The sequence below is a fragment of the Pungitius pungitius genome, chromosome 15 (genome assembly GCF_949316345.1).
Source record: "Pungitius pungitius chromosome 15, fPunPun2.1, whole genome shotgun sequence".
Taxonomy (NCBI): domain Eukaryota; kingdom Metazoa; phylum Chordata; class Actinopteri; order Perciformes; family Gasterosteidae; genus Pungitius; species Pungitius pungitius.
In genome coordinates, this window is record NC_084914.1 from 8,124,976 (window position 1) to 8,139,960 (window position 14,985).

At 43.7% G+C, this 14,985-nt stretch overlaps 2 protein-coding genes across 2 annotated transcripts; one reads left to right on the top strand and one right to left on the bottom strand.

Moving 5' to 3' along the window:
* The first annotated feature begins 717 nt into the window (after positions 1–717).
* On the top strand, positions 718–14,558 carry cdc73 (cell division cycle 73, Paf1/RNA polymerase II complex component, homolog (S. cerevisiae)). The gene is made up of 17 exons (XM_037457231.2): positions 718–892; positions 1,612–1,717; positions 1,873–1,942; positions 2,168–2,230; positions 2,430–2,482; positions 2,733–2,821; positions 3,063–3,276; positions 4,202–4,300; positions 5,230–5,308; positions 5,695–5,759; positions 10,631–10,688; positions 11,255–11,290; positions 11,457–11,544; positions 12,480–12,641; positions 12,943–13,043; positions 13,348–13,489; positions 13,643–14,558. Exons 1-17 carry the CDS (start codon positions 762–764, stop codon positions 13,677–13,679), a joined length of 1,593 nt encoding a protein of 530 aa, XP_037313128.1. The 5' UTR covers positions 718–761; the 3' UTR covers positions 13,680–14,558.
* On the bottom strand, positions 6,265–9,361 carry LOC119204186 (beta-1,3-galactosyltransferase 2-like). The gene is made up of 2 exons (XM_037457234.2): positions 8,786–9,361; positions 6,265–8,221 (listed from the first exon to the last, which is right to left on the bottom strand). Exon 2 carries the CDS (start codon positions 8,039–8,041, stop codon positions 6,812–6,814), a length of 1,230 nt encoding a protein of 409 aa, XP_037313131.2. The 5' UTR covers positions 8,042–8,221; positions 8,786–9,361; the 3' UTR covers positions 6,265–6,811.
* Positions 14,559–14,985: the final 427 nt, after the last annotated feature.

Genomic DNA, 14,985 nt, shown 5'->3' on the forward strand with positions numbered 1-14,985 from the left:
CAGATAGCGTTTATAGCTTTCTGGGAATGAAATTAACTGAATGCACTTTTATTTTAAAAAATGTCGTCATAGAGATTTAAATGACAATGCTTTATATTTCATCAAATACTGACTAAACTGAGTGCTTGCAATTAGGGACTAATTCAGAACAACTACAGCAGTGCTTCCTGTGTGCACTGTCAGTTTCAGTGGTAAGACAGTGCCCATCTGGCCAAAGGTCAAAATGCTATAAAATCTGAATATTTGTATTATTTGATCATTAATACAATGATCACAGTTGAAAGTCTATTACACTATATTTGTATTATGATGTATCATGGTAGATCACAAATGTTTCACCGCCCTGATTCATTTGTGTTCCATCATATTGTCTGCTGCATCCAAGGGACCAAACTGGTAAGTGCTTGAATATAGTGGCAATGAAATCCCCTAATAAACAATTAGCTGCTATTCAAGAAAATTGACATGTTATATTTGGTTAGGTATACCACTGAACAATCGCATCCATACCTTTAGGAGCATCCATGAGCAAGGCGATGGGTCTTAGCAGTAATGTCCTAGTGTCCACAAGCTATCACATGCATGTATGGAAGGCCGTTCATTAACATCGGCGATTTGTATTCGAGCTGGCAAACATGAAATAAATTATGCTTACTTATACACGCTTTCTTAAAAGTTTTAAACAGATCAGGCATCGTGCGGGGCCTCCTGATGTTGATAACTGGGGGCCTCGCTAACGCGCTACATCAGGACAAGTGAAGATGGCGGACGTGCTGAGTGTTCTCCGTCTGTATAACATCCAGAAAAAAGAAATCGTCGCTAAAGGAGATGAAGTTATATTTGGAGAGTTCTCCTGGCCGAAAAATGTGAAGACCAACTACATAATCTGGGGGTATGTCAGTGCCAAACTATTTCTTAATCGCCTCTGAAGGCCCGCGGCTGACGCTCATCGGTGCGGAAGGCTCGCTAGCTAACGTTAGACGCTAAGATGCTAACCTAACTCGCCTCCTCACTGTTGTGCACACAACTTTAAGGACTCTTTGGTAACTTTGGCGTTTTAGATATGTATTGTGTCTTAAATAGGAATGCGCCACACTTGGCAGAGCTCTGTTTCAGTGTGTGTGTAATGGTAGTTTTAAACTTGTTATTGGGAGATGTACTGTTAGCTAAGCGCAATAGCATTGTGATGCTAACCACTGAGCGACGTTGCTGATCCTTGAGTTGAGTTCACATTGATTCAGGGCTCCAGTGGATTGGGCAACTATACCTTACTTTTGTTCGTGTTATCAGTCATAACTAATAGCAACTTTGTTTACGCGGTTTAATAAGCCAACGTGGGCCATGTAACGCTGAAAATGCTGTTGTCAAATTATACAGTTTAGTCACCAAATATTGACGTTGCAACGTGTTTCTGCATTGATTTGATATTAGATCCAGTGTTGAGTTTCTTTGAGCAGGTTAACGTAACGTTATATTAGCTTCGTATTAAGGATTTATACACTGAAGATTAACGTAAAGGTGTCGCCTGAAGCAGCCTGTGCACATAACTCGTATGCTAAATGTTGAGGTCTGAGTGCTTTTCCAATGTTTATCTTTTGTTTCTACCCTCAGTACTGGTAAAGAGGGGCAACCCAAAGAGTACTATACTTTGGACTCTATCTTGTTCTTGCTCAACAATGTACATCTTCCGCATCCATCCTACGTGCGAAGAGCTGCAGTAAGTGACCAGAGTACCCATCAAAGTGCCATGATTATTTGAGGGCAATCCATGATTTGATCCGCTTTTTCTGGCTCTTAAGGACTTTAAGGAATTTTAATCCAACAAATGCCCTGAACGTGTTTTTGTGTGACATCCTTTTATGTTGCTCATAGACTGAGAACATCCCGGTTGTCAGACGACCCGATAGAAAAGGCTTACTGTCCTATCTGAATGGCGAGAGTTGTAAGTAACACTTGTGTATTTTATGGTGTTTGTGTTGTTTTTATTGTGCACAGTAATTCCTCAACACATCAATGCATTATAAGGATTTTCTATTTGTTTTCATTCTAAATATTCATTCAAATATTATGACAGATGTCTTTGATAAAGCCCTACAAGGAGGAGCTTGACTCTAGCTGGTTTACACGGTAACTAATTGATGCCGTTTCTTATTTTTTCCTTTCAAAGCTACATCGACCAGTATTGACAGAAGTGCCCCTATAGAAATAGGTTTGCAAAGGCCAACACAAGGTAAGCTCACAACATATTATTACATGCAGTTTGAACAGATTTGTTATTTAAGTCTTGGTTACAATTTTAAAAGTTGTGTCTTCTGCTAATCCTGCAAGTGTGTAGTAGGAAGGTTGTGGATAGTCGACACAGCCGGATAGTTGCAACAAAACCAAATGGACTTTGTGCTTTGAATTAATACCACTGTTCTGCTTTATAGTGAAAAGAGCAGCGGATGAGGTATCTTCTGAAGCCAAAAAACCCAGGATTGAGGTAAACTGACAGTGACACCATACTCTTACATGTTGGTCAGTGCAGCTCTGGAGTAGTTTCTCTCTTTGGGGCATATTGAATGATTTCATTGTCAGTTTATTGGTGGAAACAAATGTTTCCATCCATCTCCAGTCGTTTTTTTTACAATTAGCAAAACATTCCTTATTTGTCAAGCTTTAGGGATCTATTGTTACATCTTATTTTATTTAGCAATTTGTTAATGGTGTATGTGCCCTACCTTCCCCTTAAGGATGAGGAACGAGTGCGTCTGGACAAGGAGCGACTGGCTGCCCGCCTTGAGGGTCACAAAGAGGGCATCGTGCAGACTGACCAGATCAGGTATAATGGACCTGCAATAGCTGCATATGCATAATGGGCTTTCTGGCAACTATCTCTCCAAAGTTGATAAGGTAGTCATTGAGATAAATTGTGATCTGTATTGGTATGAGGTATGAGCCACTGAGGTATACAACATACCTCAGTGTCGGTATTAACTGATCAATGTTGCTGGATGTTGTGTTTTATTACAGAATTACACCCACACACTGTTCAACAGATCTCAACTTGTCTTCTTCTTCAGGTCACTGTCTGAGGCCATGTCGGTGGAGAAAATTGCAGCCATCAAAGCCAAGATTATGGCGAAAAAACGTTCCACCATCAAAACGGATCTGGATGATGACATAACCCTGAAGCAGAGAAGCTTTGTGGACGCTGAGGTGGATGTCACTAGAGATATCGTCAGCAGAGAGAGAGTTTGGAGGACCAGGACAACCATTCTCCAGAGCACTGGGAAGGTCAGAGTCCACTTCAGGATAATAATGTCCCATCACAAGGATACTTCAATGCAAACATACAATGTTCTTTCTCTCTTGAGAGCAATTTTGGCAAATATCGCCATTTCTAAGAATGCAGTGCACAGTGAAGGCACATCTCTCATTTGAGTAGGTTGATACTGACATTCCTACGAAATGCTAATTTTTGATCTGAACTTATTTGATTCTTAAATCAAGACCACCTTACTGTACGCATTTTCAAGTAGCTCTCCCATTATACCAAACCTGCTGAGCTCCCTCAGACAATGGTGTTGAGTGTGGGAAACACTTCACAATTGCCCAACTGTAAATACCGAGTGAAGTCAGGTGAAGGCCACTAGATGGCAGCAATAGAATATTTTTCACCAAGTTAGAATTTACTCAAAAAATCCACATTCACAGGGCAACTGGAGGACTTTAACATGCTCTTTTCTTAACAATTAGTGTTTAATGCCTGTATGGTTGAAGCAATTATTCTGGTAGACTATTAACCACCCTGTGAATCTAATGTGCCACCAAGATCTTTCCGTGTGAGCATTTCTCACACCAAAAACTTAATAAATTAAAAAAATATTTGAGACGTTTTTTTAATTCATTTTCACAATATTAATTCTGTGTTCTGTCCCACTGCCATGGTACAACAACCGATGCTGTTCGGGTCACTTTTGTTGCCACAAGACTTCTGAGTGAACTCTAGTATATTGGTATCTTGTGCATTACAGTGTATTCAATTATTTTATATGTAATATCGAATAGAAACTAGCCAGGTGTGTTTTGAATTCTATCCAAATGAAGGGCGGCTTCATGTGGTATATCGGTTTCAAATTAAGTCTTCTAGTTTGCACTCTCACACCTGCATGGTGTTCACTAAATGATGATGATTTGGTTCTGTATTGCTCCTCTGCAGAACTTCTCCAAGAACATCTTTGCCATCCTTCAGTCAGTGAAAGCCAGAGAAGAAGGGCGAGCACCAGAGCAGAGACCTGCACAGAATACGACCCAAGTGGTGAGAACAGAATTCTATGTGTGTATGTAAACTGAATACATGGGTTATTTACTGCGGTACTGGGACATTGTTAATTCACACATTTCCTTTTTGTCAAATAAATCTTGACATGCACGTTTTTCAATGCAGCGTCACATCTCTAAAAAACTGCTTTGTAGAGTTGAGCCGGATACACGGCTGAAACGAGTATCCGATACGGATAAAGCACTTTGGCCGAGTACGAGTATTATACGAGTCAATATCTGTGCTCTGAATAAAAGTCCTCATTGGGTAGCTGTCTGCGTTCTGTGATTGGCTGGTAGTCACAGCGCCCCTCCCCTACACACATACTCTTTGTGTTGCTGCGCCCGCTCGGCTCACTCATACACAGAACCCCTCCCTCCCTCCCTCCCTCCCTCCCTCCCTCCCTCTCTCCCTCCCTCAGTCAGTCAGCGGGTTCACGGGTCTTTCCCAATAAATTTAAAGGCTTTATTCGGCTTCAGGTTTATTATGTTTTTACTTTGGTTTGTTGTTCTTAACTAGTAGAGTTCAGGTAAATGTGGCGCTTAAGAATGCGACTCGCGTTGCGTCTCTGCCTGTCGGAGATTTTTTCTTAACTAGTACAGTTCAGGTAAACGTGGGGCTTGTTAAGACGTGTTGCTCAAAAATGCGACTCGCCTTGCATCTCTGCGTGTCGGAGATTGATTTGATGAACAATTGGCGATGGTGGCGCACAGAGTAGTGCAGTGCGCTGGGGGCCGCAAGGTTGGTGGTTTGAATCCCGGCTGCCCCATGTGCCATGTCAAAGTGTCCCCGAGCAAGACACCTAACCCCTAATTGCTCCCCAGGCAAAAATGTAATGCATGGGTTATAATGCAATGGAAGTCGCTTTGGATAAAAGCGTCAGCTAAATAACATGTAATGTAATTTCATGTTGTTTTTGTTTCCAGGACCAGTCTATAAGGAACAAGCAGCCTGTCCCAGCTGCCTACAACAGATACGATCAGGAGCGATTCAAAGGAAAAGAGGGTGAGTTTCCTTTGTTCTTCAATAGCTAATTTTAATCTGGAAGGTTTAAAAGAGTTGCATGTGTTGGAGGCATTTAAGGAAAACCTGGTTAACTGATCATTGATCAGGGGGTCAACATAACTTGGATTTAATTTACACCTGTGGGAGACCTACACACAGCCGTTTGGTCTCCCACATACAAAGACGGCACCATGGATTACATTTCCAAAACTGCAACAACAACCTGTATATATCGTCTTTAGCGTATGCTGTTATCAATTTGACCTTAATTATCTTCACCCGTGCATTGTGCGATAGGACGGAGTCGTGCACTTCTATCTTATCACACTTGAAAATGCTGTTTTGTTCTGCCAGTAACCAAGAACTTCCCCTGTGTTATTTCTCAGAAACCGAGGGTTTCAAGATCGATACCATGGGCACCTACCACGGCATGACCCTGAAGTCAGTGACGGTAAGAAATGAAAATAAATGTATTAAATTATAACTGCAAGCAGGAAACGCATTGAAAACATAATATTATGCTTCAAGGCTACTTAAAGGTTGCCTTTTTTACAGCGCAAATACATGATGCAAGTCATCTTGGGCACCATGAGATTAGCCGAACATTGACCCACAAACAGCTTACTTGCTTATGTGCTCTCTCTCTGTGTGAAAGACTAAGCAATGCTGGCTATGGTGAAACATTTCGTTTTTTTTTTCTTCAGTATTGCAGTTTTTCCAAGCCTAATCCAGAGAGAATTGACCCTAAAGTCACTTTGCACACATCCCGATGTTCCTTTTTTTATATTGAGATCTGCTAATCCAAGCCTCAACGTAGGGCTCGGCAGCGGATTGATATCAAAACTGTTATGATTTCAGGTATTGCCGTAGATTTTTGGTATTGCAGCATCTCCAAATGGTCTTTTCCTGCTTTACAAGGCTTCATTACAGTATAATACACAATTATAAACCTCATAATTGTTACACACTGTTTTATTAGATTTCACCCACTTAGTCATCATATTCATATTACATGTGATTTAAAATGAAATGTTAAGTCAAATGTTTTGTGAAAGCAAAGAAATATATATATTTTTTGTATTCAAAAAAGTGGCCTGGCCCTCATGGGTTTGTCAACAATGTTGACATCTAGTAGTATATTTCATGTTTTCATGTCTTGATACAGATGTGGGAATATTTATTGGCACGGTAGCATGTCCACTGTAGTTTTAGTGCAGCCTGTATTTGCAAGTCAAAATTTATGAAACGCAACTTGCATTGTGCCAAACCGAGCTTTGCACCACAGTGAAACAATATTAAAATATTATGGTTTACGTACACAAACATGTATAAGTGTTTTTTATCTGGTTTGTACAAAACATTTGACTAAGCATAAAGCACAATACATGTATGCAGCAGTAGCGTTAACATGTTTCCAAGATGGATGACCTTTGGGTTTAGTTCCTGGTGTTGAGTTAAGAACAGAATTGTCTGAGATATTATTCTATATTTGCATGTCATCTGTCATATAGCTCTGTTCAAGTGTGTCCTGCCTGCTCTTTCTGTGTTTATGCAGGCATTGCGTTTGTTACTCTGGAGATGATGCCAGTATTTAAGTAGTTCATTGGGACGAAACCCATGTGACGTTATCAGGTGGCTGTACTTGCAGCTGGAATAAGACACCCGCCAGTGGTTGAATAGGAACTCGTTGGGTGGAGGAGTGGGCTCGATCTGGAGCTCAGCCAGGCATATTCCCACATACACATCCTCCAAATGCAATCGGCGCACCCTTAGTGATACCCGATAGATTTTTCTCGCCAGGTCTCCAGAGAAGACGTAACCGGTCCCAGAGCAGAAGGTGGGATACTTGTCACTCGGGTACAGCTCAGGAGACATGTACCACTTGCTGTTTTTGTTCCGGTTGGGTGCATAGCCTCTCATGTTGTTACCCGTGAAGTAGTTCTTCCTGAGCTGCTGGTCTGGCCCGAGCAGCTTGTGAATGAGGTACTCTGTGTTGACGAACACGTCGCTGTCCGTCTTCATGACATAGCTGGCTTGTGGGCAGTGGACGGCCACCCAGTTCATTCCCATCAGTGTCTTTATGGTCAAGTTTTTGTAGGAATCCACAAAGTCCTGCTGAATGACGTCGTGGTACCTCCGGCTTTCTGCTTCCAGCATCCTTTGCTGTAAAAGTCCCAGCTCTCCTCCATTCGTCCCCAGCAGAAACAGCCGGATGAGTCTGTGGGCGGGGGCCACGCTCTCGTTCCCCCATGTCTCCCGGATGGCATTTCTCGCCTCCACCTGCCGAGCCTCCGTGGATATAAGCAGCACAAGAAACGGTGCAGCGCTGCGGTTGGTGCATTTGTCCGGCTCGTTGATGACGTAAGGGAAGGGGCCCTGGGTAACACTGGCGCGCAGATCCCCTCCTTCACTTGCGCTAGCGGCCCCGTCTTTTTGAAAAACCACGACTCCTCGAAGAGACCGGACACCCTCCTTCTCGGGGGAGCTGACGTTGGATGAGAGAAGAACGCCGACGAACCGTCGCGCCGAGTCCGGCGCGCTCAGGTTCCATTTGGGTTTACTGGTGTGAAGGGCCTCACTGCCGTACACCAGAGGATGACCCCCCGCCCACTGCTTACCTGTGAGCTTAGGCAGCCACACCTGGTGGACCAGGAAGACCAGAAGACCCAGCAGTGAGACGAGATAGAGAAATTTTGCCGTGTGCGCGCAGCAATGGCGTCGTCTCCACTGCATTGTTGCAGCAGGGCTACTTCCCTCTGACGGTTGTAAAGTCAAACATTAGCTCGCTGGTCATGGAAGGTGTGCGTGTGGCAAAGTGCTTCAGGAACGTTTGATCGCTCATTTTCCACATAATCATTTGACTCTCATTGGGGAGCGGTGTCAGTCCTCTGTGTGGTTGGATGTCTTCTGATTCTATGGAGGACCAAAGAGGAATGGACATATTTGAGTAACAAGTGGGAAACAACATGTAACATAGTCCCATTCAAGCTGCTGATGATATGAGTACAGTGAAAGGGGGGGTCCTCGGCTCTTCTTCTGAAACAAACTGCACGCAAAAAAACTATTTTAGAAGTTCCGTTTTTCAGATTGTTTGCTGGAAGCCGCCGCCCTAAACCACTTTCTGTTTTAGCTTTTGTTAGAAAACGCTCTGCTCTCTCAACCAAACGTTCTGTGTTCAAGCAGCCTGGGGGGGGGGGGGAAATGGCGCTAGAAGGGCCGGGCTGTTTTGGGCTGCGCAAATGGAGTTTCTTCCTGAATTACACAATGGTTTTAAAGCAGACAAAGAGTCTTCTGTGAGAACTGGCGTGTGGAGGAGCTCAGTTTGGCGTCTCTTCAGCCCGAACGGCTCAGGACGCATCTGTTTCCTTTTAGTCGACGCCCACTCTTCACATACGGGAGAGTAATACATCTAAGAACTGCTCCGTGGGTTAGTGCCACCATTCGCTTAGTCAGTGTTGTGTTGCGTTTTTAACTCACCCGTCGTAATCGCAGCGCTCTCCTCTTTCTGGCATCCATCGTGTGTAAAAGTGTGTTACGATCCTGCTCCTGTTCACTGCTTCCATGTGGCTGAGAATGACCTGAAAATGTAGCGATCTACGACACGTGCGTGTGTGTGCGTGCTCATGTGCTAAACATGTGTCACAGCTTCCATGTTGCAGTCTCTCCGTTTGCCGTGGCGCGTTGCCCCCCCCCCCCCAGAGGCTGGATGCTAACCGCAGCGTCCTTCCACTGTCCTCGCTGGTCGTATCGTGTCTCGTCAGACTAACCGCGACTCGATGGATGATTCACAAGCCACGCATCGCTTTTCGTTGTTTCCGAGCCAATTCTCTTTTTGTCCTGATCCCTTTTTCTTCTCTCTTCTCCTCTTTTTATTCATAGGCTCTCGTGTTAACGCTCTGCTCTGTGCTGTCAGTGTGTTGTCTGAGGGGGGGGCGGGGGGGGGAGGGGAGAGAAGTCAGATCTACAGGAGGAGCTGTGAGCTGTGGTTTGTTCTGGAAGGCGTCTCCGGGTCTGGCGACAGCTGTGCTCTCCCACCACGTCGCCTCGTTTATGCTGTTGTTGCTGCCTGATCTGTGTGGGGGGTGGGAGGAGGAAGAGGAAGAGGAGGAGGGGGAGGGGGAGGGGGAGGGGGGGACTTGGGCCCATTTGTATTCACACCCACACCCCAGAAAGAGGAGTTAAGCATTACCATAATCTGCTGTGGTGTGGAGTAAGAACAGACATTTTTGCACTTAAATATTTGCTTATGGCACAATTTGAAGGCTGTGAAACGCCAGGATACTGAATTGTTGTTGGACAGCGACACACAAAAGCTTTATTTCTCTCTTATGTGCATCTGGCCATTCTCTCGTGTTGGATTATATTTAGAAATAAAATAATGACGGCGATGTGTCTGCGCTCTTTCAGCCGTGGTGGTCTGCTTGTCATGTTAATTCTAGCAAAGCATGGACTGGAGAAGGTTTTTTTTTTTTTTTTTTTTTAAAGAAGATAGAGTGGTGTTTTGTTTTTTGCATTTCTGCTCAACGGAAGTTCTGATCAGATGCGCTCCATCCACCTTTGACATGCTTTGACATGCTTCAATGTTCTCCATAAGAGACGGTTAGACTTCGGGTGAAAAGGTTAAGTCGTGTTTTCCATTCGCACAAAAATGTCACGCGCGCTCTCACTGGACAATGTTTTATCTGCTTATCTTGAGGCTGGGGCAGTGTTGCGTGATATCTGGCAAAGCCACAGCCAATGAAATATTTTGACGCGTGCATTTCAGCTAGAGGTCCCCCAGCTGTGCACTGTTTGGGGATCTGACGGTTTCAGGCTTCGTTACTCAACCTTGAACTGCCTACTTCCCACTGTGAGTTATTGGCCCCTGAAGCACCATGTTTTCACTAAAGTTTATAAGTAGTGTGTCCACTTTGCTGGCATCGGTTGTCAGGATTGTAATTGGGCCTACTTTTGTTTTCTTAGGGACTTTAATAATGGTGACAGAGTCTAAGTGACAATATAATTCATTAGTTGTAATAAGAGAACCCAGCTGGATTTTTTTTCTAAGCACGATAGAAAAAAAAAAACCTGGGTCTCACATTTGAATCACAAATATCCTCACTGAACTCAAATTATTTTTATTTTTAAAACTTGGTCATGCTAATTGGCATCCTTGCTTACTAAAGGACACATTTAATTTCATTCAAAAGCAACCCTGGCTGCCCCATTTTTTTTCTCCATTCCTACCATTGAACATTCCCTCGTCAGTCTCATTGAGTTGTGTTGTTTCAGCAGTTGGTTGGAGGAATGGTACATTTATGAAGATGCTGTTGTGTTTCCCAGGAAGGAGCGTCTGCTCGGAAGGCCCAGACCCCGGCGCTGCAGCCCGTCCCTCGGCCAGGTTGGTGCGCTTGTGTTGTAATACAAGGTTTTGGTAAAGTTTGCACAATCTATCAGAATTGAAGCGTTGTATAATATTTTAGCTCATTCAGAGGTTAAAGAGTGGCAATAGTGTTTTTTTGTTAGGGTTAATCTATAATTGCACAAAGGGGGGCCTTCCTCACCGGCGTGGTCTAGAAACACGAACACCAGCCACAGCAAAATGCATGCAAATGGAGCATGGGAGCATTCATTGTGTGGACAGCGAGGCTTTGCATCTCTCGTATCTCTGTCACTGAAGTGGAACTCCAGGTCTGTTTCACTGCGTAGAAAATGCAAGTGAGAGCAAAACAAAGCAGCATTAGTGGTTGTAGTAAATGACTGGTTAACTGTGGCATATTTTCCCCACAGCAGGGAAAGAAACAGTGGATTTGATAAGATAGCTTCCAAATATTATTCAAATAAGGAGTAACTAATAAGTAACTTTTTATGGGCAGTTTATTTCGATACCTTTTTGTAGTATTAGTACTTTTCTGTTGAAATGTGTTTCCTGCGTGCTCACTCTTCACATTTCTCTAAACCCTCTAGTTTCACAAGCCAGACCTCCGCCGAATCAGAAGAAAGGTAAATGGCTTTCTCTGTCACATTTCTATGCTAATCCTGTTGAGACTAATGTAACAGTCTAGTTTTTCATTTTTCTGTTTCTTGTCTGATATTTAAAATCATTGTATTCATCGTCTTTGCAATCCTTCCTGTCTGTAAGAACGTTCTATCACAAATCTCTCTGCAGGTTCCCGGACACCCATCGTCATCATCCCCGCTGCCACCACCTCCCTCATCACAATGCTCAATGCTAAGGAGCTCCTTCAGGACCTTAAGTAAGTGTGTCTTCTGACCATTTCCCCCCCCCTGCGGTGTGTAATAGCTGAAAAAAATCTTACTTGACACTGGTAGAAAAAGCGACAGGACATTTATTTCAATGGTACTTGCAAGCAGGAGAAATAATTGACCCACGTGTTGAACTTACAACATGAAACTACACCATGAATTCTCTACTCTGACACCCATCATTTTGACTGTTAAAATGTGAGTTAACCCAGAAAACAGACTCTCTGGTGTCCAGGTAATATTGTTGTGTAACATTGTTTTTCCAACAGAGATGCTAAAGCTAAAACTCCCTTTCTTCCCTTCTCAGGCCCATCGACCACCTGTGTTGTGTCTATAACGGCATAACAGCCTAGCTTACAGTACTTAAGTTGTCCATTAGATGTCCCTCCTACGATGGGTCTATAGCAGGACAATTTAACATATTTGCAAGGTTGTAAAGCTCCGTTGACTTTATGAGGACCCTAAACCCAACACTGTTGTCTGTCTGTTTACTCAAGGCGTTCGACATGTCAAACGGAAATGTCTCGAAGTGCCTCGAAACACTGACTTCCTAACAGTTAGCGAAACTGAGACAGCGGAGCTAAACCAAGGAAGCCACACTCGGACGCACCGAAGCGTAAAATAGTCGTCGCGGTCCGTATCGGTGACAAGAACCACCGCTGCCCCACCGAGCGGTCTGGGTCCGTGGATGATGTCACGACACGTTAATAACCGCCGTACGGGGGCCATACACGACGATTTGTTAGGTGCACGCGAGGGGAAAAAAAGCATTGTGACTTCGTCACCACCAACATTTTCATCTCGTCTCATTAACGAAAGTTAATGAGACGAGATTAATTTTTCAGTCCGTTTTTCGTCTAGTCATGGGGAAAAAATTTTTTTTTTCTTTTAAACATTGGTATCAATCTTGTTTGTACCACACCAGGTTTGTCACGCCAGAAGAGAAGAAGAAGCAAGGCATCCAGCGCGATAATGAAGTTCTGCTTCAGAGGCGCAAGGACCAGATCCAGCCTGGAGGCACCACCCTGAGTGTCACTGTGCCTTACCGCATCATCGACCAGCCGCTTAAACTGGCTCCACAGGACTGGTGAGCATCTCATCGCCTGGGACCCTGAGCCAGAGAAACTTTTTTTTGTCCACTCCAATTTCTCTAGAATGGTAATCTAGTTTACGTTCAGTGGATTATTATTCCTTTGCTTGTAACCTTTTTAGATCCAATGTATGCATCCTGGCCCTTTTGGTTGAGGGGCTACCGGTTCATGTTGCCCATTTTTCATTTTATTTATGTTATTATATTCTTTTGTTACGACATCAAATTCGTAGCGAGACTTACGAAGGACTGAAAACAAGCGGTGTCCTCACAGCGAGCGCTGCATGTCTCCCTGCAGGGATCGGGTGGTGGCCGTGTTCGTCCAGGGTCCGGCCTGGCAGTTCAAAGGCTGGCCGTGGCTGTTGCCTGACGGTTCTCCTGTCGACATCTTTGCCAAAAGTGAGTAGTTACGGCTGAAAGGATTACCGTACTTTGCTGTGTAAACACATGTGAAAATAAAGCGCTATTTCACATCTCTACTAAGCAACGTTTGGTTGCTCCAGATAAACACCTTTTTATATTATTTATATTTTCAGCGCCTTTACAAACTAGAGTGAAATCTGCAGCTTTTTGTATCATTTTTGAATGGCCCCATTTTTAATGCAAATACTAATATGTTTGTTCCATCACCTCAGCCCACACATTTTCAGTTTTTCCATGTTTTATTTGCCCTAATACTGTCTGCCTGGTGTCTCCCCTGCAGTCCGAGCCTTTCATTTGAAGTATGACGAGGCGAAGACGGACCCCAACGTGCAGAAGTGGGACGTGACCGTGCTGGAGCTGAGCCGTCACAGGCGCCATCTGGACCGGCCCGTCTTCCTGCGCTTTTGGGAAACGCTGGACAGGTCCGTCTTTATTCTGCATGTTCATGTATCCTTGTTTGTTTCATTCGCTCCTCTCTCTCTCATCTCATATTTCCGCCGTTCTAATTATAGCCATTAAGTGGATGACGTTGCAAAAAAGCTCACCCATGTTCCCTTCTCTTTCCTATTTGTCAGATACTTGGTGAAACACAAAGCACACCTCCGGTTCTGAGCTCCGATCGATCCACGAAATACCTTCAAATGAATTCTTCGACCCCCCCCCCCCCGCCCCCTCGCCCCCTCACCCCCTCACCCCTGCTCCAGCTGTCCTCGGTCCACCTCTTGCAGACGTAGCCCCCTTTCTTTGCAGGTGCCCATATTCCAACATATATTCCATATTCCATAAAAGGAGAACACACCCAGTGGACCTCCTCCAACACGTCCTGGAGGGGTCCTGATGCAAAGCGCTGGGTTTGTTGCTCTGGACCCTGGAGATTGAGGGGATGTTTGGGTTATTGCTGTAAATGTTTTCTAATGTTTTCATGTAGTACCAAAAAAATACCAAAATATGTTTTATATTAAAAAGGCAATATACTGTGGAAACCATTTCAATGGGATGTTAAGCAGCTTAATGGGGTCGAGAGAAAAGGGAGGTTTTTGTTTATGGTAAAGACGATTTTGAATTGAATTTTGGATTAAGCTCAGAACTGTTTGAAATGTGAAATGACTCTTGATAGAAACCAAACGGCCACTGAGTTTGAGGAGACTTCCCACACACTTTGTTTTCTTTTGGGTTTGTGGTGTGAATGTACATATATGATATGATGGAACCCTGTTGGATCCGAAGCAGAGAGAAGGAAGCAGGTAAGTGATCCTTAACACTACTCTGCTCCGACTCCATGAGATCAGCTAACTAGAGCAGTCAGTCTTTTGGATGGATCGGCACCTCTCTTGGCCATGCAATGGCCACGTTAAAGTCTTTTTTTTTTTTTTTTTTTTTTTTTTTTTTTTTTTTTTTCTTTGTTGGTGTTGTGCTAGAGGAGAAACCGTTTGGAAAGTATTGCTTTAAGTCTTCACCTTAAATTGACAATAAAACCTCCAGAGAAACAAATGTCTGTTCCCTGCCTATTGTAGGTTGTTAATGTTCATTTCATTAGTATTTATCCTACTGTCTTCATCTGGTAGTAAAAGATTGATGGTGTGCAAAGGCCATTTGTGAAAGTATGAAGAAAAACAACAGGCAGGTGACCCTAAACTTCTTAGAGGCCATTTATAAAAATGGTTATGAATGCACACTTAACGAACTGGTCTCACATGAACTGAATTTATTCAGAAATCGGTCGGTTTCATTACACAGAATTCTTATCGCGGCGTTCCGGTAAATCATTTTGAAATGTGGACTCTAAACGGACGAAACCCTTTGTGGATTCAGTTGTGTATAAACACGACATTTATCTTTGGGCACCACTCAGTTTCATTCTTGATTTAAAAAGTCAACACTAGGACAGTTTTATACTTTTTAATCAGATTACGGTGTT

Coding starts and splice junctions, on each gene's coding strand:
- LOC119204186 (XM_037457234.2), bottom strand. CDS start 8,041: ATGCAGTGGAGACGACGCCATTGCTGCGCGCACACGGCAAAATTTCTC.
- cdc73 (XM_037457231.2), top strand. CDS start 762: ATGGCGGACGTGCTGAGTGTTCTCCGTCTGTATAACATCCAGAAAAAA. Junction 1,943..2,167: donor CTATCTGAATGGCGAGAGTT/GTAAGTAACACT, acceptor TTCCTTTCAAAG/CTACATCGACCAGTATTGAC. Junction 5,760..10,630: donor TGACCCTGAAGTCAGTGACG/GTAAGAAATGAA, acceptor TGTGTTTCCCAG/GAAGGAGCGTCTGCTCGGAA.